The sequence below is a fragment of the Meleagris gallopavo genome, chromosome 2 (genome assembly GCF_000146605.3).
Source record: "Meleagris gallopavo isolate NT-WF06-2002-E0010 breed Aviagen turkey brand Nicholas breeding stock chromosome 2, Turkey_5.1, whole genome shotgun sequence".
In the NCBI taxonomy this organism is placed as follows: Eukaryota; Metazoa; Chordata; class Aves; order Galliformes; family Phasianidae; genus Meleagris; species Meleagris gallopavo.
Window position 1 is genome coordinate 86,685,251 of NC_015012.2, and position 27,555 is coordinate 86,712,805.

General features: G+C 34.5%; 1 protein-coding gene across 2 annotated transcripts; it reads left to right on the top strand.

Moving 5' to 3' along the window:
* The first annotated feature begins 2,325 nt into the window (after positions 1-2,325).
* On the top strand, positions 2,326-18,720 carry LOC100541808 (angiopoietin-2). 2 transcript variants are annotated; one of them, XM_019613203.2, is made up of 7 exons: positions 2,326-2,468; positions 4,015-4,247; positions 6,235-6,365; positions 12,837-12,938; positions 13,399-13,565; positions 16,931-17,061; positions 18,437-18,720. In XM_019613203.2, the coding sequence occupies exons 2-7, from the start codon at positions 4,040-4,042 to the stop codon at positions 18,595-18,597; spliced, it is 900 nt and encodes a 299-aa protein (XP_019468748.1). In that variant the 5' UTR covers positions 2,326-2,468; positions 4,015-4,039; the 3' UTR covers positions 18,598-18,720. The 2 variants fall into 2 exon arrangements, with proteins under 2 accessions (XP_019468748.1, XP_019468749.1); XM_019613204.2 differs by having other exon boundaries at positions 6,238-6,365.
* The last annotated feature ends 8,835 nt before the right edge of the window (positions 18,721-27,555 follow it).

Here is a 27,555-nt window from a genome sequence, read left to right on the forward strand (position 1 = left end):
CAACCACCAGACCAGGTTGCCCAGAGCCACATCCAGCCTGGCCTTGGATGCCTCCAGGGGCAGGGCATCCACAACCTCCTTGGGCAACCTGTTCCAGGAAACTTTTGCGCAGTTGCAGAGTCAGCACTGACATGAGCAGGGAGCTGGAGGGAAATCTGTAAGAAATGCGTCTTCCTTAAATTTGCTGGTGATAAAAGTGATTTATTGTTTGTTTGTGCCATAACAGCAACCCATTCTTTTTTTCTTTTTTCCAAAAATGCTCTAACCTTAAACCTCTTGGCATCTCTTTTCATTACACTTTGAAAATATTTCATCTGCTCATTCGCATGCCAGGAGTTGGACACAACAGTCCTTGTGGGTCCCGTTCAATATGGGATTTTCTATGATTATCATCAACAGCTCTACCCATCTTAAGAAAACATAAATATTTGGTAACATGAAAGACTTCTATTATGGAAGGATTTGAAGATTGTCTAGGAAGACAATTGTGTACATCCATCTTCAAAGCAAATGTTCTTTAACCTACCACTGTAGGTTCAAGCATACACTTTGGTAACAGTATGCTTTTATACAACTCTTGTATAGCTCTTCAGTTTTCACCTCTCCCCACCAGATCTTAGCAAGCAGGTTTCCTTCCCACTCTGCCTTCGTTCTACTTATTAAACTGTTTTGTTTGAATTTTCTTTTGTGTTTAAAAAAAATTCTTATCAATGAAAATGGTTTTTTTTAAAGAGTGTTTTCACAGATGCTATGAGTGAAAGAACAGATAATTTCCAGATCATTCCCAGCACAATGCACTATACTGCTCTTGTTCAATGGAGTGATACACCAACCAACCAACAAGAGATGAATTAAGGAAAAAAAAAAATAATTAGGTGGCAGCTACTGGAAAACTATATTCAAATAAACTTGCCTACAGTATGTTAATCTCTAAACAATTTCAAACAACAAAAAAATTGAAAGATTTATTTTTAACTGAGAAGTATTAACTACAATAAGACACTGTGTGAAATAGAATGCAAGTTTTTAATATGGTCTACTTTTTAAAATAAGGACAAATCTAATCAGTGTAGGATGGTATGTATTTGTAATTTTTGCTAACATGGTAGGAAAATTAAATGTGTGTAATCCCTTGGACAAGTGACTATAATGTGTGCACATCCTATATTACATTACTAATGCATAAAACCTAAAATACTTGCTAGGCATTTTACTATCTGTAGAGTTCATCCTGTGAATACAAATATACTTTTAAACCTAACATGAGCCTTTGTGAATTCTTTAATAAACGGACAGTTTATAGTTCACAGATGTGGATTCAACTTTCTAACTGTATTAGGCAGCCCAGTATTTTGCACACATTGAGAGAATGTATTTATTCACCGTAATGACTTGATGGAAATTATTCAGCTATTTTCTGCTTAGAGGAAGAAAATCATCACTGACTTTCCTTCTCTGCTTGGAATTACTGGTGGCTGGGTGAAGGTCTTAATTAACAACATAAGGAAATTAACCGAACAATTGCACTCTCAAGGACACTTTTTTGGCAATAACTTTCAGTTACAGTTAATTGTGAACTCATGTCCTGAATGACACTTTAACATGAAGGACATGACTAATCAATTCTTCCTGCCAATGAAAGCCAAATTCTACTAAATTAAAAAAGCTGTTCTAAAACAATGAGAAAGTACTTCTAGAAAACATGCCTCAAAGTAATGCAGTCCAGTACAAAACAGAAGCACTTTCCATGTTTCCTAATTTCTTCATTTCGAGACAAATAAATGTAGACAGTAAATAATCCATATACAAAAGATGATATTAAAATGCAAGGAATTAGTTGACAAATGTGGCCACATGCTAAACATTTTAAAATATAATTTGGGATTAAGGAAAATAGCTAAGAGTGATCTAATGGTTTTAGAGAACTGGGCCAAGATTTCCACTAGTGAGAGAGACGCAAAGTGCTTTCTTTCTACAATAGGTGGAGAAAACAACTCTTATTATTTTTTGATTAACAACCATAATATTTCCAGTAATGAAATAAGAGCATTATAACAGAAGGAAAGGTACAACAGTAAAACTAATGTAAACAGTAACTCTCAATCATTGGTCAGAAATGCAGCATATTACTGAAACATTACTGATAAATGGTAGTGGAACAGCAAAATTAGTGGAAACTTGTGTATTCTTCTTCATTCTAATTCTGAGAGCATTTGTATCTAAATCTAATTTTCAGAAAATGACTTTTGCTGTATAAGTTTACACATGACTTTACAATATCAAGAAATTACAATCGGTTTAAAAGATGTATCTTGATTTTCAAATACTTTTATGTATTTTATTTAGGTACTAAACCAGACAACCAGACTTGAACTTCAGCTTTTGGAACATTCCCTTTCAACAAATAAATTAGAAAGACAGATTTCTGTTCAGACCAGCGAGATAACTAAATTACAAGAAAAAAACAGGTAAGCAGCCGATCAATTTGATAAAATGCTATTCCATTATGTACCCTTTTTAGAAGTGCTCATGTGCTTTTACTGGTTTTAGAACTATATTTATTATGTTGTTTTTTTTTTAACTTCAATGTAGAAATTTTATTTTTTTACTGAAATTGTGACATTTTTCAAATTTTGTTTTTAGAAATTGCAAAACGCTGATTAAATTTGTCAGTTCTCATCTCTCAGTTAAATACTTATTTTTATACCACTCTTCTATGCAAACACATCATCTTTCTGTTATGGGAGGAACATTAACTTTAGTGAATTTACTTGTTTCAGTTACAATTCTACTTTCATGCAAAGTACTTGAAGAGAAAATTTGTGGTTATGTTCCATAGAGGGGAAAAAAAATGCATGTTTCATTAAATCACAATTCAAGAATCGTCCTTAGAATTGAAGGCCTAATTTCGTGACAACTGAAGCTGATCTAACAATCAGAAATGCTTGTGCTAAGACAAGAGTACTGGTGGTTATCCTCACCTAGACAAGCAGATGAATTTTCAGTCATTTTAACTCCCTGAGTCAGTTTACTTCCTGGCCTCAAACACCTCTGCTGTGCAAAGAGGAATGAAGAGAAAAACAGATTGTAGAAGTCCTAATATTTCATTAGTTTATTACCAGAGTAATACTTTTTAAAGGTTTGCCCCATGATACATGTTTTCCATGTTGTCCCGAGTGTCCATTAGACAACCTAATTAGACACTATATTGTCCATTAGGCAAACTTCACCCCGCTGGTTATGCGTCTTTTAATGTTAGCTCTGTCTGCACCAGAACCAATGCAATAACTTTCTACCTAATCACCCATTCAGGCCAGCTCCCACGCTGGAGATGAATAAGGAATATTTGCATTCTTCCAGGTCTTAACACTATAATATATATTATATATATTGCATATTATAAAGAACATATATTTTCAAACAAACAGATTAAATGTATTTTTATAATTACATATTTTAATGTATTTTTATAAAAATATAACAATTACTGTAATACATGATATTTGAAAAGTTTAAAGGCTTATCTGTAACTTATTTTTGACTTTTAATAAGATAAAAACATGCAGTCCTTCACTATTATGAATACCATTCTCTCAGAGATTAGGCAAGACACTTCATAGTCACAAGCAACAGTTACTTTGGATCTACAATCATCTTATACTGATCCTTCATGTACTACTACAACTACTATCCATTTTTCATGACTAAACGATATCTTTCATTTTCTAATGTTGAATTAAGACCAAACTGATGCACTTCAAAAACTTATGATACAACTGTACTAGATAATATTGTTTATTTATGAACTAACCACGGGTTAGTTTGTGGTAGCAATGGTAATGAGAAGATGGTTGGACTAGATGATCTTACAAGTTGTTTCCAACCTTGTGATTCTACGATTTTATGATTCTAATTAGTTCTAAAAGAAATTAAACCATACCTACAACAGGCTTAATGCTCTTCACATCAGCTCAGAATTGTTTCCTGAGGTCCTAATTGTAATCTTTTATTTAGCTTTCTAGAAAAAAGAGTTCTTGAGATGGAAGACAAGCACACTCTTCAGCTGAAGTCAATAAAAGACGAAAAAGATCAGCTTCAAGTCCTAGTAGCCAGACAGAATTCCATTATAGAAGAACTAGAAAAGCAGTTAGTTACAGCTACGGTAAACAACTCTGTTCTGCAAAAACAGCAACATGATTTGATGGAGACTGTTCATAACTTACTCACTATGATATCTACACCAAACTGTAAGTGAAAGCACACATATCATTTGAGTGACCTTCCCTAGCTTGTGTAAAATACAAACTCAGCTTAATTACCAGTTTTTCATACTTCTGTTTCCCAAAAACTGTATTTTTTCTGCCTTAAATTCTGCATCTGAGTTAACTGACTTGTTTTTCTGGGAAAAAAAATGAACAACAAAAAACATTTACAGGGTTTGTTTTCATTATCTTGCTCATCTTCTGTGATTTATATCCCTATGCCTACTCAGCTCTCCAGTAGTTCAGCAAACTACAAAAACGCCAAATATCTCACCTAGCATTCATTCATCTGGCAGTGCACTTTCTCTTGACCACATACCTAAGTTAGAACATATGATACAGGCTTGAAAGCCTTTATTCCTGGCTCACGAATACTGGTTTTGCCACCTCTCAATGTTCAGTGTACATAGAATTGATCAAAGAAAGGACAATTTATAATGGCTATTAAATGCAAAATAATTGGCACTGGTGGCAGTTACTAGCACCTATGTACGCCCCAGACTACAGAAAGAACCAGCCCTGAGTAGTAAACCTCCAAGCTTAAAGCAAATCTTCCCTACTTATCTAAAAATCACTCAGCGTAACAAATTTTATAGGCAATAATCTCATTCCTTATATGCTTGGCAGTCCTGAAGGAAAGCATAGATTCCACATTTATGCAGGATCACATCCTCCATTAAAAGCCACAAAAAATATGGTTTGTGAAAGTTATGCATAAAAGTTAAACATATGAACAAATTTCTTATCTTGAATTTCATGCCCGATACAGAACTCTGACAAATTTAGAAGTTAGAGATGTGCTATATAAAAGAGTAATGAATCTATCATGCTTGCCTTTAAAGCTATCTGAGCCAGAAATCCATAAGCCACCTCTAAAAAAAAGGAATTTAAATACCAGGACATTTCTTAAATAGTTATTATAACTTAAAAAACAGTATTAATGGACTATATTGTATTACTCTAGTTGAATCAGAAAAGGAAAAGGATGTTTGAAAGTACTCATTTTAAAAAATAAAAGTCCTTTAAGTCCTCACTTTAAAAAGTCCTTAGTAATACGATGTTGTAGTAGGTTTTCCTAAACGAAGTGAAATCCCAAGTTTTTTTTTTTTTCCCTTCTGTATGTGTGTGTTAATAACTGGCACAATTCCCCTTAAATACCATTAGCAAAGCTGTACATGTTATCTGCTGATGTTATCTGCTGTACTAGTGCACAAATAAGTAAACAAGTCAAAGTCATGTTGGCTAGGCCACCATTAAAGCCAGAGTGGAAAAAATAATGAATGTTTGCCAAAAAGACAAAATTAGCAGGGAAAGCTTCTAAGACAGTTTACAAACAATGGAGTGTGGAAAAGCAATTAAAACACTGAATGTGTTATTTTTGTATTTAAGGCAAAACATGAAAACAGGTAAATAATGAATAAGTGAGCCAAAGAGAACAGAATATTAAGGAACTATAATACATTCACATACTTATATAGCAACTAGAGCTTTGTACTAAACTGGCTGTGTTTGTTAGATTAAAATGGAAAATACACAAAACCAACCTCCAAAGGGTCAAATATGAAATATCAGTCAGCAGGCTAAATGTCAGGAAATTCCAACCTTCATAGTTATTAAAGAACTGAACAAAAAGACATTCTGTAAAACAAGAAGGCTTAGAGATATTAAAATGTATCTTTTACACAAATGAATTCCAGAAGGGATGTTTCAGGAGTCGGTTGGCCTGAAGTGCCAAGCTTTAGTTTGGTACATACAAAGTTGTTTCTGCGTAGCATCAACACTTTTCAACCTGCCAAGCAATCATGCTTGTTTTGGAATAAAATCTCTTAGTAATATAACGTAAAGCATAATTAGTAACTTAACCTGTCATTTCTTTCAGAACCAGGCATATGTTTGGAACTGCAAAGCTATAAACTGACTACATAACTGACTGTTAGTAAATTTTAACTCACTCTCTTTATTGCATTTTTAGCAGCTAAGAATAACTTCATAGCTAAAGAGGAGCAAATCAGCTTCAAAGACTGTGCTGAAGCTTTCAAATCTGGACTCACAACAAGTGGAATCTACACCTTAACATTTCCTAACACTGCACAGGAAAAGAAGGTAGGATGCCTATAAATACACAGTATGTGTTGAAAAGTTATTTGATCTAGTAAACATGCTGGTTTAAAAGTTAGTTGATAGCTACTTTAGCATTTTTTCATGTAGGCAGTCATTGATGTGGATGCGAGTATCTGAAAGGAAGATGAAAGCACTTAAGGTTATCAAATCTCCAACTCCAATACAATTGCTCTACACGCTGAATGGCACAGACAACAATGACAGCCTAAAATGCATGAAAACCTTCAAATAAAATAGTCCTTTTCTTAGAATATATTCCTGTCCCATGATCAGGACAAACCAATGCATATCATCTATTAGTATTTTACAGACATGACGACCACTGACTATACTTTAACAGCTAGTTTATTATTGGATGTTAGAAGAATGCAGCATTCCATGAGATATCACACTGAACTAGAACTTTCTCTGCAGCTTCTCAAGCTGAAGATCACAACACCCTCAAAAAAGGAAAGTCAAAGTTAGTATTTAAGGCAGCCAGGTGGGCCAACGTTTTCCTGTTTCCTCTAAGTTCTTCACATGTTCAGTGCCCTTCAAGTAGTAAAAGGAGTTAAAATCAGACTTCAGAAAAATGGACACGGAAGGGTTCTCAAGGATGTGTAGTCATGTAAGCCATCTATTAGTACTGAACCCATGTCTGAGATTCAGTTTAGATCAGCACAAATAACAAAAGGTGATAAAGAAATTTCCTTGAAACTACTGCCTTAAATAGCTTAAATAAAAGGTAAGATAAGTGGTTTTGCTGTAGTTCAATATCTTTTAAAGCCTAGAAAGAGGAAAAAAAAACAAAGTGTAAAAAAGTGAAGGAACATTTGGAAATGCAAATAGTAAAACTGTAGTAGTAAATAATTGGTTAAAAAGATTTCATCTAGCCCAAGCCAGACGTTGTGATCTTTACCCTTAAAAGTTCTCAACTAAAGGAAATAAGCCATTTGTTTTGGTAAGATCCACAAAATACAAAACACGAAAACTACAATTTCTGCAGATAACATCTAGTGAAATAATGGTATCTGCAAATTTGTGTCTCCAGAAAATAGACTACTTTTCCTTTGGAATAACCTCATCTATATTTGACACATTTGCTTCACAGGAAAATTAGTTACATAAGATGAAATAAAATGTAGTATTATGCATGAAGCAAAAGGATATTTAAATACATAGATGTCTACAATCACAACTCTAAGTGCAAGTTACTGCATCTCTATAAGAAAAGATTGCAGTGGTCTTTCCTAGACATCTCAGAACAAGATACATTCCTTGAATCTCCTAATACGACTTGCCTCAAGAGTTTACCTTTGGTTCTAATTTTATTCTCAAGTATAAAGAGCATCAGTATTTTCTAAAAGCGGACACAAGTTCATGTCATATTACAGAATGGTAATTTCTGAGTGTCAGAAACACTGTGTTTGCAAAGTCAAACTTTTAGTCAGTTTATATGATCTGAGAACTTAAAGCAACTCAGATTTCTACCAAACTGAAACCTAAAATACTGTATTCCTGAAACAGTTTCCTAGACTGTAAAGCATTGAATGCTTTCCCTTTGAACATAAAGGCCTAAAACACTTAGCCAAAAAAAAACCCACAAAAAAAACCTGCAACATTTTGACAGCAGTGATTCACTACGCTAAAAAAACAGGTTCAACACAGTAAATTAATTCAATTTAATTAAATGTTAAAAGAATTTTAATCTTATTCTGCCTACTTCCAATAAAATAAAAATGACAAAAAAGCTTGACTTTTTTGAAGAAAAAAAAACCCTAAAAAGTTCTAATCTGATCCAGGCTTTTTGTTTGTTTGTTTGTTTTACTATAAATAGAAATGCATAAAAGGAGTTGTCAAAGGGAAGAGAAGGTTTAGGGATAATCAACATGTTATACCATTTTCAACTGTTTATAGCCACTCTAACCAGGAAACAAAATGACCTTTTTCATTTGCCAAAAGTGCTGCACTGCTGTTTATGTTTTCATCTTTTCCTCTTGTAACACCTTCTGACCTCTCAACAAGCTTATAAACAACTTCTGTGTAATCTGTGTAACTGATCCCACTCTACTAATTTGTCTCCCATCATAATATAAAACTAAAGTATTGCATGTGAGCTGAGAGGAAGACAATTATTTCATTCCATTAATATTTTCAAACTTTCCTGTTCTGCATCAGGACAAAAGCTAAGTCCTTTTAAAAACACAGAGGAAAAACAAGAGACTGCTGACATAAGGAAAAACGGCAGAAGCAAACCCATGAAAAGTCAATAGCTTCATGTTTACAGCAGTAACTTGAAGCACTTAACCTCCTGATTATAGTTAGAACAGTTGAGCCTGGATGACTCCCTTATGTCAGGCTTAACCACTACCACAACCATTACCAACATAGTGTCCCAAATCTTTAAAACAGTGTCAGAGCTGTTCTCCATTCCCACCACCACTGAGCAGGGCTTTCATTGGAGAACTCATACATTTCAAATAAGCCATTTTCTTTAAACAAAACTTCATTGCAGAAAGTGATATAGGCAAGCCTGAATTTATCAGCAAAAATATTTTTGCATAATTTTTCTAATAAGTGATCACATAGATCACTAGATTAGGTATCTCCAGAAGGAGCCCATTCCATGGAAGAACTAAAACACACATACGTCATGAGCACTAAAAAGGGTGTATGTGCAGCTTCTTTAATACAACAGTGGGTGGTGGTTTGATAAGGGTTTTTTTTTCTGAGTTTTGGAAGTCTGGTCACCTCACTTTTCAGCTGCTAACTTGTATTAGGATAAATTACACAATAAACCAGACATGCAGCTATTTTTTTCCACAACAATGAAAATAAGGCTGCAATTCTTATCTAGTCATATCTCTAGGAAATAAAGCAGAATACAAAATCATTGAGCATCATGACTAAAAAGCAATTTATGAGCATCACAACTCCAAAACATTCTGAAAACAGCCAGAAGTGATGCAGAGTGATGCAAAGTGAAACATCCACAGCTGCTGTGGTATGAAAACTGTAGTAGATATTCATCCTGATATTCCAGCTGGTCTCAGCATTCAGAGACTGGATCTGAAAACACTTATATCTTTGGAGTAAGGACTACTTTTGGTTATATGCACCTTATAGCATTTAAAAAAAATATAGCACTGGTCCTCAGCTGAAGGTGAAAAACAGTTGTCTTTAGCTCTCACAGAATCATAGACTGGCTGGGGTCAAGAGGGACCTTAAAGATCCTCTAGTTACAACCTGTGTGTTGCAGGTAGGGTTGCCAACCACTAAATCAGGCACTAGATCAGGTTATACAGGGCTGCATCCAATCTGGCTTGAATACCTCCAGGGATGGGGCAACCATAATCTCTCAGGGCAGCCTATTCCAGCACCTCACCGCTCTCTCAGTGAAAAAGTTTCCCAACATCTAGTTTAAATCACACCTCTTTTATTCAAAACTGTTCCCCCTTGTCCTACCACTGTCTACCTGTGTAGAAATTTGATTTATCTCCTGCTTACAAGCTCTCTTTAAGTACTGGAAGGCTGACATCAGGTCTCCTCTGAGCCTTGTCTAGGCTGAACAAGCCTAGCTCCCCCAGCTTCTCTTCATAGGAAGGGTACTCCAGTCCTCTGATTATTTCTGCGATCTGCTTTTGGACTCATTCCAAAAGCTCCAATCTTTCTTGAGTTGGGGGCCCCCTCCCTTCATGCAGTACTCCAGATGGGGCCTCACAACAGCAGAGCAGAGGGACAATCATCTCCCTCGTCCTGCTGACCACCTCTCTTTTGATGCAGCCCAGTATGCAGTTCACCTTCTGGGCTTCAAGCCCACACTCCTGATTCATGTTAAGTTTTTCATCTCCCACACTCCTAAGACCTTCTGGCAGGGCTGCTCTAAAATAGTTTTTCCCCTAGTCTGTATACATATCCAGGAGTGCCCCAACTCAAGTGCAAGACCTTGTACTTGGTCTTGTTAAATCTCATTAGATTATCGTGTGCCCAATTTTCAGTGTGTCCAGGTCCTTCTGGATGACATCCCTCCCTTCTGTTGTGCCAACCGTACCACTCAGCTTGGTGTCATCAGCAAACTTGCTGAGGGTACTCTCAATCCCACTTTCTGTGGAACTGATAAAGCTGTGGAAGAACACTGGTCCCAAGATGGACACCTGGGGGAATACCACCCATCACTGGCCTTCACCTGGACACAGAACCATTAACAACAACTTTCTGGCTGTGACCATTCAACCAATTTTGTATTCACCTTAAAATCCATCTTTCTCCAATTTAGTGATAAGAATGTGGTGTGGGCTCATGTCAAAGCCTTGCAGAATCCAGATAGGTTACATCAGTTGCCCTTTTTTCTACTGATGCTGTCAATTCATTACAGAAGGCCAACTTTCACAGTGCTTCAACTGCTAGAACTGCAAGTACTGAAGCAGTACACAAGATAAATCATATATGTCCCCTGCCAGTTTGTTGTAATTTGAGATGCTAATCTCTTTATTCATTTTGGCAACTGTTTGAAGACTCCTGCTGCCTGTCTAATCTTGGTATCTATTTTTACTAGTTCTATGAAATGTTACATTTCTTCCTTTAGAATATAAAACCTAGGCTAGAAGGAAAGGTCAGAAGAGTAGTATTTTAGAAATGACAGTTAGAGAAAGCCTCCAATGTGTATCATTTTACTGAAAAATGATATTTTTTTTTTAGTACAAATAAATACTCCCTCTCCCTAGATCTCTCACACAGAGAGATCATTAAGAATCTATTCCATCTACTGGCTAAAACAGCATTTTATTGTTTTTATTTTAAACTAAGCAAATCTTTTCCTTAATCTTTATTGTACCAAATAGGCTATCTCCATCCTTAAAAATACTTATGAATATATAAAATTATAGAATACCAGTCAAGCCTGTAAGCAAAATGTTTCATATTATATTACAGATGGTAAAAATAATATCAACTTTTTAACTATTACAAGTGGGCAAGTGTACAACTATAAAGTACAACAGGAGGAAACCATACACTGAAGTTTCAAACAACTATAATTATCTTTCACCAACTCACCTTTCACAACAGCTATTATGACTCTAAACAGCATCAATGTAAACCGTTAAATTCCCTTTTCCTATGCCATATTTTCCACCCAATAAAGAAAAGAATTTCCATTTTGAACATCTAACTGACATCTTTTGGAAGCACTTACTGATGAATTTTTTTTGTGTGTGTGGAAGAAATATACGATAATGTTTATACAATTTATGCCATCATTGTTGATAAGAAAAGACTACTCTTCTCAAATTTTCTATATTGTTTTGCAGTTCCTACTAAAATTGTTTTTCACTTTTAGTAAAGAATTTGCACTACCACCGCTACCACAGTATTTATCCCAAACAGTACATAGTGCCTATAGAAGTCAACCATCTTGCCATCCACATACAAAATATTCCTTTTAGAGCCAGTACCCGTTTTAAGACATCCAGTTTGAGAATATTGCAATCTTTTTAGAACTAAAATATTTTGCTATTTTAAGGCATTATATCTTTAAAGTAATAATTGCAGATGAACTGAAATTTAGATAATATGCTCAAAGAAATTTTTCAAAGGCAATTTTTATTTTTACTAAGTTCAATTTCTATGCTATTACCAAACCATTACCAGTCATTAAATATAGATATTAGTAAAAAAAAGTTCATATATAAGAAATTACATGCAGCAGAACAAATTAAATTCACTGCTTCCAGTCAAATTTAATTCACATGACATACTTTAACTGCTAATTCTTGATCCAGCTCACTTTCTTCCCTTTTTTATCTTCATGAGAATTGGTACAATTCTCTGATGTTGAGGAGAGGCTAGATATAACCTTAAAAAACAGTACCTGCTTTGGATTTCCTATATATTACAACTTGATGAAACACTAATATGCTTAATATTAGTAGCTCTGAGGGCTTACTTTCCCTTCAAAAACATTTCTGGCACATCTATCGGTTCAAAGAACTAAAATCATAGAATGGTTTGAGTTGGAAAGGACCTTTAAGATCATCTAGTTCCAACCCCCTGCTATAGGCAGGGACACCTCCCACTAAACCAGGTTGCTCAGAGCCCCATCCAGCCTGCCCTTGAACGCTTACAGAGAGGGGGTATGCACAATCTGTTCCAGAGTCTCACTGCTAGCGCTAATAAGAACACCTCTAGTGGAAGAGGATGAGAAAGACATATAGCTTCAGTGCAACTCAATCATGATTTAAGGGCATGTGTAGGTACACTGTGACAATGATTTTGATAAGAAGGAATACCATCAAAAGGTTATTTTGGATATCACAAATGATTTGTATGAAAATTATGAAAACCAACACTTTTAGGTTAATACACATTACACACTTTAAAACTTGCCAGGATGGAGAACTGCATAAAGCATATACCCTCTGTTTTCATTTTCACTTGAGTGCAGGAACTTACACTGTTACATAATTACTTTGGTAGGCCTACTGTGACATGGAAAGCAATGGAGGAGGGTGGACAGTTCTTCAGAGACGTGAAGATGGCAGTGTGGATTTTCACCGGACGTGGAAAGAGTACAAGATAGTAAGCAATGTTTTTGGAGGCATTAATATTGGATATTATAATCTGAAATTTACTGATAAAGTAATACAAATAGCATCCTTAGAACATAGGCAAGTTTTGAAAGATGTCTTTATCCTTAGATGTTCATTTTTAAAGTGTCAGAGTAGTAAGTCTCTTTGACAAACAATTTATACAAGTGTAATGTTTGTTTTTAAAGAGAAACTTCATTTTCCTTTCATCAACTCTTCTCTGATAAGTCTATATTTTTAAGTTACTTATATTTGTGTTTCCTCTGGCAACTTGCCCCAAGTCTATTAAGTAATACTGATACATTATTTCAGATAAAGATCTTTAACCTTGACAGATCCAGAAAAATTATGAGTTAGCCAACTGAAGTTAAAAACTGATCAAGGGATCTCTTCAAACTCAAAGGAAAAAAGTTGTATATTTAAGTAACTGTGTTTCATGCGTTGAATTACAGGGATTTGGTGATCCTGCTGGGGAGTACTGGCTAGGAAATGAGTTTGTTTCTCAATTGACTAATCAGAAGCGCTATGTTCTTAAAATAATCCTGAAAGACTGGGAAGGAAATGAAGCGTATACTTTGTATGACCAATTCTATCTAGCAAGTGAAGAACAAAAATACAGGTAAGCAGAAAAATTTTAACTGAATTTAAAAAAATGACCTGATGATTATTTTAACTGTGTACATGTGTTACATGCTTGTTCTACTTTAATCTGTTCCCTACAACATTAAAAAGAATATTTTATTTCAAGGGAAACAATGTATGTTTACTAGCACACACTGGGTGAATGTAAAAAAGATTCATGAAGATGAAGAGATGGTATAGTATAATATCAGATAAATATACCAATACAGCAGATGGTAGTGCACAATTTTCAAGAAGTTAGAACACATCTGCAGTTGCAGAGAAAAGAGGGGCATAAAAAAGAGATCCTGTGTCCATCTTCTGCTCTGGGCATGAAGATCCATCCAAGTATATTCTTAACAGAGAATAATAACAGCTATTTACAGTGATTAATGCATTTACGCATGCACATGATAACACTTAAAGTTCAGCAGTAGATAGGGTGAGGGGGATGGGCTGGTTTTCCCTGATAGGTTTTTCTTTTTTTAAAACACACCATAGGCTAGTTTTTCAAAGAGAACTTTTAGATAAATTTAACTTCTAGATTTGCTTTTCCTCTCGTCTGAACATAATTTTGCTTCATGTAGCTAGGTAACTCCTATTCACATATTAAAGAAATGTATCCTAAATTCTATTTATGAATTACATTGTCTTTAAATAGTATGCCTTAGACTTAGATATCTCTTTAACAGAATAAAATTAAACAATTCCTGAGTTTTTAAAGAAAATTTGAAGCCAGCTCTACTCTGTAGAACTAATGTCTATCATTGTTATTTACATAAAAAATAAAAAGGGAAACAATTTGTGGATTAATGTTGCAGATGGTTTTAGGAATGCAAGAGAATATAAAGTCATGATTCCAAGGAATAAATATTTTTCTGGAAGGTGGTTGAGTAAAACAAACTTGAAGGAGATTTTCTACTTCAGTCATTTGATAGTAGGAGCTTTCTGAGCACAGTAATGTTATCTTATTGTTCCACAATCCACTGTCCTGATTCTCTAAAAATAATGTTCCTGCATATGAAAATAAAGTTAATACTGAATGTCCAGTCTCGTTCCCTATAAAACTGTCATTTTAAAAAGCAATTTTTATTGCACATTTTATTTATGTTCCCATTTCACTTCAAAATGTAAAGCTTCACATTTTTTCATACCTGTTTGGTTAAAAATGAAACATTATCAAAGAATTATACATTTTAAAACAGTATCAGTCACAACTGAAATATATGGGCAGTTCATATTTCATTCTGAAGGCTCTTTGTCAAAGCAGTGCATACGGTATGATTAGACGCAGGAGAACTAGAGTGTACAGAATAACTGATAATTTCCTACTGCATGGTCCAGGAAATGTTCTTCATAAGAATCTTGCAGATTCACAAAGCTGGATAGAGAAAAATAGCTATGTTTAGCTACATTCCTCCAAGATCTCTTAACATCTAGTTGATGTAAATGAAGTCAATCTGACATCCAAAAGAACTGAAGCTGTTACTTCAGTCAAGTCTCAAGTCTTTTCTGCAAAGCAACTCAAGTCTTCTATGCAAAGCATCTAAAACTAATGGAATTTCCATTGCTCTGAATGTAAGGTCTTAATGCCTTAGCAGTACACAGCTGTCTCATCTCCAAAGCAAATGTTTTTTTCATCTGGGAACAGTTAGAATCAACAGATTCAATAGCAGAGCCTTTTTTTTTTTTAAAGTAATGCATTAAAATACTTACAAAGACAACTTTTGTGAAATAGGTCATTGCCCTTGTCCAGTTACATTACTAAAAAACAATCACTGAAAACTAAGATGATTGTCAGTAAATAGATCCTTTATTTTAAAATGCAGCCAAACATGGAATGCATCATCTAAAGAACAGATTAACATGAATTAAAAAAAAGGAAGAAAGTGTTCAAAGGCAACTTTCATTACATTAAAAACATTAAAACATCTGAATGCTGGAAGATCATGAGTTGGCTTGTAAAATTAAAATTTCAGAGAACCATAGAAGAATTGAATTCAGAACAAACTTGTTTTGAGGCCAACTACTTCATATCAGACTAGGTTGCTCAAGGCTTTACTGACATGGGCCTTCATAACCTCCAAAAAATGGAGGCTGCATAGCCTGTTCCATTGCTCACCTGTCCTCAGGGTGAAAACATCTAGTCAGAATCCCTCATTTCAATTTACATCAATTGACTATAATCTCCTGTTTTTCTAAGCCATATTTTTAAAAACCACTGAGATGAATAAATCTTTGCCTGCATTAGGCTTCAAATGATATTTGCAATTCAGGCCTAGGTTCATGCTTTCTGCTCAGAACATTTAGCAATATTTTTGAAACTGGCTTACAGGGATCAGTGTTTGAATGTAAAGCTTTAAACTTGCCTTTAGGAAAAACAGGATATTTAACTTTGACATTTTAGAGAAAAATTGTAATGAGCTTATCTTTGGAAATTCATTTGTTCCTAATATTTTCTCAAAAAGAATATAAAATGGGTTAAAACAGTCTGTTAAACTACCAAAAACAATATCTATCATAAGCAGAGAATGACGTGCAAAATCAAGACCTATCTGGGGAGAAGCTGGTTCTCATACATATATTACAATAACTTTGAGAAGGGTAAGCTATTTGATGCAGAAATGCAATCAGCAAAGAATTAATATGAGGGCAGAGGGTTCAAGTCCATTCAGTTCAACAGACCCACAATTTCATAACATGGTCAGAGTCGTGTAACTGCCTCCCATGTTCAGCACCCCGACCTCTCTACCCCTGTGAGAGATCGGGGCGCATAAGCAGATACAAGTAGTAGATACAAGCAGATACAGACAAGATACAATTAGATATAAGCAGATACAAGCTTAACTTGCCAGGTAAGTGAAACAAACTGTTAAATACTTGTGAAGATCCAACCTAGTGAAACCTATGGAAGTTGTGAAAATAAAGAATAATTTGGAAAGTGGAAAATGAAACATTTAGAAGATCCTGAAGCATCAGTTACTAGTTGGTATTTGAAAGTCAAGATGTTCCTATCTCTCGTAGCTGCAAAGCTGTAATGCTAGATTGCCATATTGTGTTAAAAGCAAAATAGAAACATAAAAAGTTTTTGTTAAGCTTTCAAACTTAATTAAAAAATGCACACAATACACTTAAAATATTACGAAACATTAAGAAGTAATATACAAAACAATTTATAATCTATCTGCTCTTGTTTTCTTGTAATATGACATGAACAAAATGTTCATTTCTACAGATGGAGGCTGTTCATTAAGTTATTATGATGACCATTTACATTCATGAAAAAAATGCTGTGATAGCATTCACAACAGTGAATGCTCAACTTCAATGTAATATTTGTCTGTCTGTTCCTCACTTCTACAGGATCCACCTTAAAGGACTTACTGGGACAGCAGGCAAAATAAGTAGTATAAGCCAACCAGGAAATGATTTTAGCACAAAGGATGCAGACAATGACAAATGTATTTGCAAATGTTCACAAATGCTAACAGGAGGTAGGAATGTTTTTTTCGTTTCTCAGTCTTCCTATTTTTATTGGCACTGGAATTGTCTATGAGATAAATAGTGATAATTTCAACTTAGTAAATTCTGATTATTGAAGAAGTCCAGAACTGATAGAAACAGTAGCGTGGTAACTCCAAATGAAATATTCTGACAAATATTATTTGACCGAGGTTAAAGTAAAATGAAAAGTTAAAATCTGGGGGGAAAAAAGTAAGCAGCCTCACAAGCTAGGGTACAGGAAAGACTGAGATTGTGAAACTAAGAAGACGAGCAGCAGAATCTTCTTCCAGTGAATGATAACAGAGTCCTAAACATCAAAACACCTAAAGCACTATGGCTCTTGATTGTCTAGGCACAAGTCTGACTATTCTCTAACTATTAAAAGGAGAAGAAAATTCCCAGACTTGATGAATACACAGTACATGCTGCAGAAGGGTGCAAGTATTTAATTATGTATTTCAATACAGTTATGAAATGTCAATATATGCATTTAAGGTAAACCACGTGAGAGGCTTCTACACTTTTGTAGTGATTGTTCATAAGCTACTGGAGTTTTCAATGAAGTTTTACCTTTAGCTACACAAGTCACTCTATAATTTGTCAATCTAACCTTCCACATTCTATAATGCAAACAACTGCTTTTGTTAAATTTGACTTCTCTTCCTGTTGTCTCTTAAGAAATGCTTTGTTTCCCTATAGCACTAAAGACTTTCAGTTGATCCACAAAGATAATTGGACTGTTGCCCTGTAAAACAGAACACGCACATTATCGCCTACATAACAGAAGTATAAAAATATTATCTTATTAATAAAAATAAATTTTCCCTATGACCAACTAACAGGTCAGGACCACAAGGATGCAAAATAAGTTTGGGCTGCTTTTTCCTCCTTACCAAGTTTCAATGCGGTTGTTGATCTGCACACAGAACTAAAACAAATAACTGAATTAATCCTCTAAAAACAATTAAGAAAGGAATTAACATCTGTGAAGGACAGGAATTTACAAAAGGGCAGATGAAAAGCAAAGAAAGCTCAATATCATTACAGTTTGAGTAAAGTTCTGCCCTTGGATTGTCAACAATAGTTGACATCAGTAAGGTAGATTGAATACTTTCCCTTTTCAACTTTAAACTCCTAGGAATTACATTAAGCTTTAAGAATATGTAATTAATACCTTTCCTTACTGGGCTGGGGGTAAATCTTTTATATTAACACTTCAAAATCATGAGAACGAAATACCGAGTTTGGATTTGTTTCTCATGGTGGGACAATGAAGTGTTAAAATCTTCATGTATGCTATTTTCAAAACTATCTGTGCTGACATTTTCATTTGCTGGTATTTATCTTTGTGTTCTGGTCTTGCAGGGTGGTGGTTTGATGCATGTGGTCCTTCTAACCTCAATGGAATGTATTATCCATTACGACAGAACAACAACAAGTTCAATGGTATTAAGTGGTACTACTGGAAAGGCTCAGGATACTCTCTCAAAGCCACGACTATGATGATTCGACCAGCAGATTTCTAAATGCTTTTGCATTCTTATGTGAATTTTGTATTGTATAGTCTTCAAAGACTTTACTTTCCAAGCATATAAACACGTCTGCAACTCTCATTTTCAAGCCCAGAAAACGTGCACTAGCATTCTGAAGAGATCGGCTCGTTCCAATCTTGAATTGCAATAGTCTTGATCAGTTAAAGCTCATATTATTCAACTAGTCACAAAACCTAAGGCATCAACCAATATAACAGTGATTTGGCCAAATGACTGAATAAAAAGAATATCCAAGAAACTGTCAGACAACCGAAGGACTGTGTTTTACTGATCATTTATATTATGTATGTGTTAGTAAATAACTGGAACTGTGAAAAATATCTAAAATAGTTTTAGAAATATGCATTTTGCCTCGTCACTGAACTTCAAACATTACTCTAGTATAAAACTTACCTAGATCTAGAACTATTTATCTTTCTGAGTATGTTTGCTGTTTATGTACATAAAAATATATCATCCTGTAATTAGCTTAATATAGTACTTAATACATTCTCTCCCCCATAGCTCTTAACTTCTTACACTTGTTCAGGGATTTTTTCCAATAGTTTGTATTACTTTATTTAACAGAGGACTTTGCATTTATTATTGGAAAATGCCATGTACAAAATCACTATTTTTTTCCAGTTAATGTTTATTGATCACTACCTTTAATTTACAAAAATCCCTGCAAGTGATAATATAGTATGAGTTTCCTTACATTGTTCTGATGATTGCACTTTTTTATTTCCTTGTCAACTATCCATAAAATAACCGACCAGTATTTTATAAAGGGAGACAATAACATTAACACCAGATGCCTGATTGCTTATCACAATCAGTTATCAAGTGGTACCATGGTCCATCCAAACATTTTGTAAAAACAATCTAAAAACTGTGTGGATGTTCTTTGATGCAATTCAGTTTAAGCTTGTGTCTTAAGAAACAAATTACTACATTTGAAAAATCAGGAAAAAAGTATGAAGGTTACCTAAGAACATACTTTTGGTTTGTTTTTTTCCCCTCCTCAAAATTCTCCATGAAGAAGTAGGCCCTCAGTGTATGACACAATGTGAATAAATTCATCTACTGGGTAACATTTGCTTTTTTTTTTTATTATATTTCATACTGGAAGTCATTAAAAGAGTCAGAGTACTCTACCACCTGCAACACCGCCTTTCTTCTTCACTAAAAATGTGTATCTGCACTACTAAGGAGTATCAGAGATAAAAATACTCCCAATATTACCTCATGAACAGATTTTAAATAAATTTAATAAATGTAAATTAACAATCATCATCTGAAAAGTTTTGCACAATAATCTCAATGTATCTAAGGTTACTGTTTAAGTAATTTATTATTTCTCCTGGAAACTTTTAAGGATATACAAGTGTCAGTCTAAAAAACACTTCACAAAATTAATTTCTTAGAAATTCATGAAAGGAAAGACCAATCTAGTAGGGGAACTACAGCATATGACATACAAAAAAGAGATGGCATTTTTCCACCTGGACCAGAGAAGGGGAAGGGGAGACCTTACTGCTGTCTACAGTTACCTGACACAGAGAAGACAGAGCCAGATCCCTTCTTGGAATTGTATTGTAGTGGAACAATGAATATAAATTGAAATTTGGGAAATTCTACTTAGCAGGACTTCTTTTTATTTGTTTAATACCATGAGGGTGGACCAGAAAAGTCCTTGAGTATCTTCCTCTAATTAGATCTGCTAATTGAACTAAAACATTGAACTAAACTTCGTGTTACTTCCTAATTTAGAATATTTTATGATTCCATAAAATTGGATAGAAAGAACATGCTTCCTCCCTCACTGCATTTCATCAGACGACTAAAGAAAATACTGCCAATATTTGTGACAGTAAACATACATACTCAGCCCAATAATCTAAAAAAATCTTCTAACAAAATGTAATGGAATCTGGCACAGTATGCATGCTTAACCTGGCCAAGAAAAAATATGCCAACTTCTGATTATTAAACGTCATCGTTTTAGCAAGAAAACAAAGGTACAAATCGATACACTGCATGGTTAGTTTCAATTTGCTGGGGAAAAACATGAAGCAAAAGGTTCTGATGACTATTCTGTGAAGATCATCAAAGATGCTGAGATAGATCTTTAGCAGATAAATTGTTTAACAAGACTTTTAATTAATTAATTTTAAAAATATAAATATGTGGAATGGCCTGGATTGAAAAGAATTTCAAAGATCATCTAGTTTCAACCCAGCTGCCATGGGCAGAGTTGCCAACCATTAGACCAGAATAGTTATTCATTAACATGAATGTAAAATTTTAGAGTAAATAAGTTTTACAGTGATATCATCACATTATCTAAATGAGATTACATTGCTTAGAAATATCAAAGTGAAGATAGAAGAGGGTATTTTAGAAAGAATACTATAGGAAGATGACTGCAACAACTTCCTTGGACTCAGTACAAACAATTAGAGTACAACAGTAATATAACACATTCTTTAATTCCTGCTTGTAGTCAAATAAACAGTATATAAACGTAGAATGCCCTTTAATTTTCCATATTGCTTCTTAAGAAGAAACAATAAGAAAGGACATGTAAACTCCACTCAAGCTCAAATGATAATCTTATCATTAAATATAAGGTATCTATTACAGCTGGACTCCAAAATGATTCAAGAAAGGAATGATTGGAAAGGTGGTGGAATTATGACTTTCAACACCAACTTTGTTCCTCAACAGAAGCACACTGCAAACAAGCAGTGCATACCTCCTTCAATTTTATCTCCTCACCATCTCTCCACCCTTCTGAGGTTCTGCATTGGGAATAAAAACTGTAAACAGAATCTAGAAACTGACACCAGTTGGAATCACTTCCAAAGAATGCCATGCAAGTTGTTACTGATAACGTACTTAGGAGACAAGGTGGTCTGAGAAGAAACAGAAAACTCAAAGCAGCTTGGCCTGAAATAGTGTTGGTTTTTTTTTTTTTGTACAAATGCAGAAAAAAGGAAAAGAAAAGAACATGCTAATATTCTTCACATTAAACACTGCCATTCATGCATTTGCTATATAAAAACTGAATTCTTCAGAAAAATTGTAATTGATGATTAATTTCTTTGGGCTTATTTCAGGAAAACTATTACAGATTCCCTACACTTTGAGAACTTAGAGCTTAAAATCATGAAATAAAGACTTCATCTTGAACACATAAATTTACAAAAATATATAGATTTAGAAAGAACATTTAAAATAACTCCTCAGCAGTTAATACAACCATGGTAGTAATAAAATTCAACCTCAATTAAATGTTCTTTCTTCAAAGCCTGTTAGAAACTTTGAGAAACAAGTAGCAGATAAGAAAGTATTTATCTAGCTGCAACAGTGTAATAGAAAACGTGAAAATTTTTTGACAAAATTAGAGCAATCAACTACTAACCTGCTAGAATATTTTATATTCAAAATTAAATTACTCTTTAATCCATTGCAACATGTGCAGATACACTTAGATCTGCACAGATACACCACACTTCAACAAAAACACTTTTGCATTAGTTTGTATCATAATATTGTGAGAATTAAAGACAGGAAAAAGAATAGTTTTAGAAGCCTACAGTAATTTTACATCTCCAAAGTCTGGACTGAAAACATTGGCACCATGACCTGAAACACCTCATAAGGCAATAACGTGTCTCTCCAGTATACATTCAAGTGAGGATAGTAATCAAATAAGCCACAAATTAAAGTGCATTTGTACTTAAGAAAGAAGCAACTTGATTCAATTTTTAATTGGTGAGTCAATCTTTTGTATTTTCTATGCATACCAAAGGTTTTGTAGAATTCTCCAGAAGTTAGTAGTTGTACACACTTCAAAAAGTACAAGATGATGTAGAAAATAACTCCTTATGGCATTTTCTTTAACAGTTTGTTTTTTTTCTATATGCCATTCTCGCTCACAAAACCTATGTACAGGGCAAATCATTTCTCAGAGAAACAAAAGAATGTTAGCAAGCTTAAAGGGCAATTAAACTTACAGGAGCAGCTGGGAAGTTGGAAGAAAGTTCATATGGTTCCTCCGAGATCCAGTGCCCAAATTCCAAAGAACACAGAACCTAAAATAAATCAAATAATAAGTAGAACATCTATAATTTCTAAAAAAGCAAACCGTTTGAATTAATTAAAGAAATTAAAACTAACAGTGCAGTTACAATAGATAGCTTGATTTTTTTATCCAAATAAAATGATTCTCTGTAAAATCAAGCAATCTCAAAGTATAAATAAATCAAATGATGAAAATACCAGTCATATTTCTACCTATAGCCACATTACACTTCAAAACCTTGCAAGGATATTTATTAGAATATTAGAAGAATTTTTGCATTATCATATTAGAATAAAGGTTTGAAACAGGAAGTCAAAAGGGAAGAATGTCAACAATTCCCATATGATATCAGTTATGTTCTCTTGATTCAGTTGATTACTGAACATCATGGGGCCTCCTTGTTGGTCCATTTCTCCAGCCTGTTATGGTTGTTCTGAATGAGCCCACTCTTAGAGTATATCAAACACTCTTTCTTGCTTTGTATTATCTGCAAGTTTGCTGAGGCTTCCCTCCATCCATCATCTAGATCATAACTGAAGATGTCCAATATCAACTCCTACAACTGACTGGGATTATGCAACATTCTTTTCAGCCTGAAAAGAAGAAAAGCTCTGACTTTCTCTTTGCTAACTTTCTTTGCCAGCTGTACATTATAGACCACAAATAAAAAGGTTCCTACCATTGCAAAGTACTGACTGTCTGGAAAATACACATTTGCGTTTGATTGAGCTCTGAAACACTGGGTGAATGTGACCCTTAAAGACTTGTGATCCTAACTCTTTGGACAAGTTTCAGACTTCTGTTCTTAATCAGGTCCACCACAAGATGGATAACATGAAAAATACTTAATGAATACTTAATCTATGCAGTGACATTTTTTTACCTACCTTGGGACTCCTCAGCTTGTGTACTAAAAACTAAAACTACATTAAAATATTTCCTCTACCTGTCACAGAAATGTTTCTCTACTGATATGATGAGCAAGTGAATACAATAGTTGAACTGTGATCTCATTCTAAGTATCTTTTACCAGCTACTTAAAATGGTTGTTTTCAATCACTGAAATAAGTTCTTTTTTTTTTTTTTATTTTTTGGTAAAAGCTTTTTTGAGGTTTGATTTTTTTCAATTAGATTTTTTTAAAAATATTATTTATTTTGGGTTGCAGATTATAATTTCAAAAATCTTGCTAGGAGTGTTCAGTGACTACCCTTCCATTGATAAGAAGATTATCCCTACAGTAAAAGGCAGAGGTTCCTGCCATGGGTTTGCCTTGATGTCATATAAATGGTGTTTTCCTACTGATTTCTGGATAACCTAAATTCTAGAGAGCACGCTGATGGAAAAGAAGTTTATTTTCCTCAGTGGCTTCTTCAGAGCAAACTGATGCCACAAAGCTTCCCATATGTGTAAAAGACCAGTAAATTCTTTGCAAACTTGTTCCCTATCACACGATTCAACAACCTTACCCTTTTACAGATACTTGAATTTCCCAGTACCTTTCCTGTAGTTACCATTTGGCAAGAGTTAATTACCAGTCAAAAAACATTACAATCCACCAGTGACAATCTATACATTCAACTTTAAAAATATAAGTACCTAATACCTACTGCTCCTACAGCAACAAGTAGTGTTATGTTAACAAGAAGTATATAAATACCAAAAAAATAGAGTACATAGATTTTCATGAGAAAGTAAATCCATGTGCTTGGGATCATTTCCCACTTGCATAATAATTCTCCAGCCATTTCAAACAGATTAAGTCTATTTCTTTCTGTTACAGCCAAGCATCATCAAATTGTTGCCATTATTCATCTTAGAACAAATTGAATTTCATCAGTAGGTGGAATTTCTCCCATGCTTGATTCACAAATAAATGTAACTCCCCCTCCCAACTTTTTTTTTGTAATTAATTCTTTTGGAATAAAATGTCATGCAAATCCATATATTATTCATTTTCAATGAAAATATAACACCTTATTTCAAAAAAAATATGTGCTATGAGATGTTCCACTTGGACAAAAGTTGGCATGATACATGTTATACTTTACAGTGTTTACAGTATTACAGCTCACAAAATGAGACTTTAAGCTAAACAGACTGATTGTTAGGTAGTAATGTAAATTTTATTTCCTAACATATAATTAGGCTTGTGACTTTCTTGTAAAGAGCAATTTTGCACAAATTGTGGTACTACTAGAGGCAAGTTGCTTAATGCTTTCAGAAACAAATTGTGTAGCCTGCAGTCTGAAGTAGTTTATGCTTGACAACTCTGAGAACATCTCATTATGGAAAAGCAGTAATGACAGAAGAACAGCAAGGTCTTACACTGCAGCACGTGAGGACTTGCTCAAATGCAACAGCTGTAGGAACACAGGAAAGAACAAAGGAAAGAAACTGCTTACTTTCAGAAAGCCTCAAGTGTGTAAAGATCCCCAGCAAGATACCTATGCCTCCAAGGCCAACTCTAAAATGAGATCTGGGAAGGCATGGATCCTAGTTCTACCCCTTCCGGTCACACAGGTGCAATGCATGCACCTGAGCTCCCCTGGGTTGGCCCTGCCTTCCCACCAGGTGGAAATCAACACTGGTTCAGGCCATGACTTAGCATTTCCACTACACAGAGGAATCCGCAACCTCTTATAAAAACTGCTACAAAAGCTGGTCTTTGTGTGACACGGAAAATAGTGTTTTACTTGTGTGGGGAGTACAGGTGTTAATTTTGCAGACAACTGTGGAATAAAGAAAAGTGTGCATCTTCATTTATTCTCACTGTTAAACTTCACTATTACAAAAATCAAAATATTATGTTTACTTTTAGAAAACTCACAACCAAATGTCTGAAAATGCAACAGTTGCAAAAGGTGAAAATAATTTCTATAGCCATTATAGCATCCCAAACCTAAAAATGAGTTGAGTAGATCAGCAAGTCAAAGATTTTTAAAGTAATTCGAAATATAATAATGCATTATTCTATTTAGCCAAGAAAAGTACACTTATTTAAAAACATTCAGTTAAGACCATAACATTATAAGATAAAAATTTTAAGTTGCACTTACGTATACTTTTTCACAATACTCATAATTTACAATGAGAATATTGAAATCTGTTAGCTTTATACTTAGAGCTGTATATACTTATTGCAAATAGACTGGTTAATCTAAGCCATTTCATTTGATGATCAACTTGAACCAAACCAAGAAAACTGGAAATTTTAACACAATTCTTTGAGACGTGCTGCATGAAAACAATTTCTTCATAAATAATCTCAAGTAGCAACAGATGTACCACGCTCTATAATGTGTACATCATGTCTGTATAGTACTAAAATGATGTTTATACTATGAGTAACTGGCAAAAAACAAAAATAGAGTAAACAAACCCTAAAGATTAATTATGATTAAGTAATCCCATTTTCTTTTCCAGGCCAATTTTGCAGTAATAACCTCTATCAATCCTTGTAGTATTTACAGAATTTTGTTTAGAGATCAATTTTGTTTATCTCAACAGAAGAGGGATTAATGCTCATCTGTCGTGGCTCTGGAATTGAGTACAAAGGCATCATATCTACTTTCCTAGATAAAAAGTAAATCAGATACAGAGTTCATGAACAGATTCTGCAGTAAATAATTAGGTCAGCACTAACAATAACATTCAGTTTTCAGAAACACAAAGACAATAATTCTCATTTTAAGTCACTGAAAGTTTGCTTCTGACTTAGAATTATAGAATCATAGATTCCTTAGGGTTGGAAGGGACCTCTGAGGGCCTACTCCCCTGCAATGGACAGGGACACCACAGCTAGATCAGGCTGCACAGGGCGTTATCCAGCCTTTCCTTGAATGTCTCTAGGGATGGAGCATCAACCACAGCTCTAGGCAACCTGCTCCAGTGCCTCAGCACCCTCATTGTAAAAGATTTTTTCATTATATGCAACCTGAATCTACCCTCCCTTACCTTGAAGCCGTTTCCCCTTGTTCTGTCACCACAGGCCCTGCTAAAGAGTCTGTCCCCTTCTTTCCTGTAGCTCCCCTTTAGATATTGAAAGGCTGCCAGCAGGATCCATCCAACCTGGCTTGGAATACCTCCAGAGATGGGGCAGCTACAACCCTTCTGGGCAACTTGTGAGTAAAAACATTCCTCCTAACATCTAACTATATCTACTCCCTTCTAGTTTAAAGCAATTAAGCTAGTCTCCCTTGTCCTATAAATATCAAACCATGTAAAAAGTCAGTCCTCCTTCTGCTTGTAAACTCCCTTCAAGTAGTAAGCTCCCTGGAAGGCAACATAATTAGAAATAAAAATGCTCATATGTCATATGACATTTATTTAACCAGATTGTCTAACTGAACCCCTTTGCACAGATACGATGAAGCAGACAAAGATGCTATTGGTCTTTTTCAGCCACAAAGGCACATTACCAGTTAACTGGAGTGATCAAACATGCAATATCCTTTATTCTAAGGGAAGTTAATCACCAAGAACTTCTGAAAACCACAAAGGATATCACAAAAGCTTCTTTAAATAACTACATACATATTATGATTTTAAAGTATTGAAAAAAAGGAACAAAGAATTAAATTAGTTATTCTACAATCCCTAACTGTAGATGAATATCTATTTCCAACAGTTATATTTCGAAGCTCTGAAAATATGAGGAAAAGTGAAAGTCTGTCATCTGTGATGTCAAATTAATTATCTTGCAGTTGATCTCTGAGGTGGTTTGATCCTGACTATCAGGATCAAAGCTGCCATCTTGATGCTGTTTAACTCTCTCCAACCCAAAAGCAGGATGGGGGAGAGAGTTAGAAGGGCAAAAGCAAGAAAAAGGAAAGGAAAGGAAAGGAAAGGAAAGGAAAGGAAA

Bases quoted from the DNA above. Each gene is read 5' to 3' on its own strand.
- LOC100541808 (XM_019613203.2), top strand. From the start codon at position 4,040: ATGGAAGACAAGCACACTCTTCAGCTGAAGTCAATAAAAGACGAAAAA. The intron at 4,248-6,234 runs GTAAGTGAAAGC...TTGCATTTTTAG, and splicing joins TATGATATCTACACCAAACT to CAGCTAAGAATAACTTCATA. The intron at 12,939-13,398 runs GTAAGCAATGTT...GTTGAATTACAG, and splicing joins CGTGGAAAGAGTACAAGATA to GGATTTGGTGATCCTGCTGG.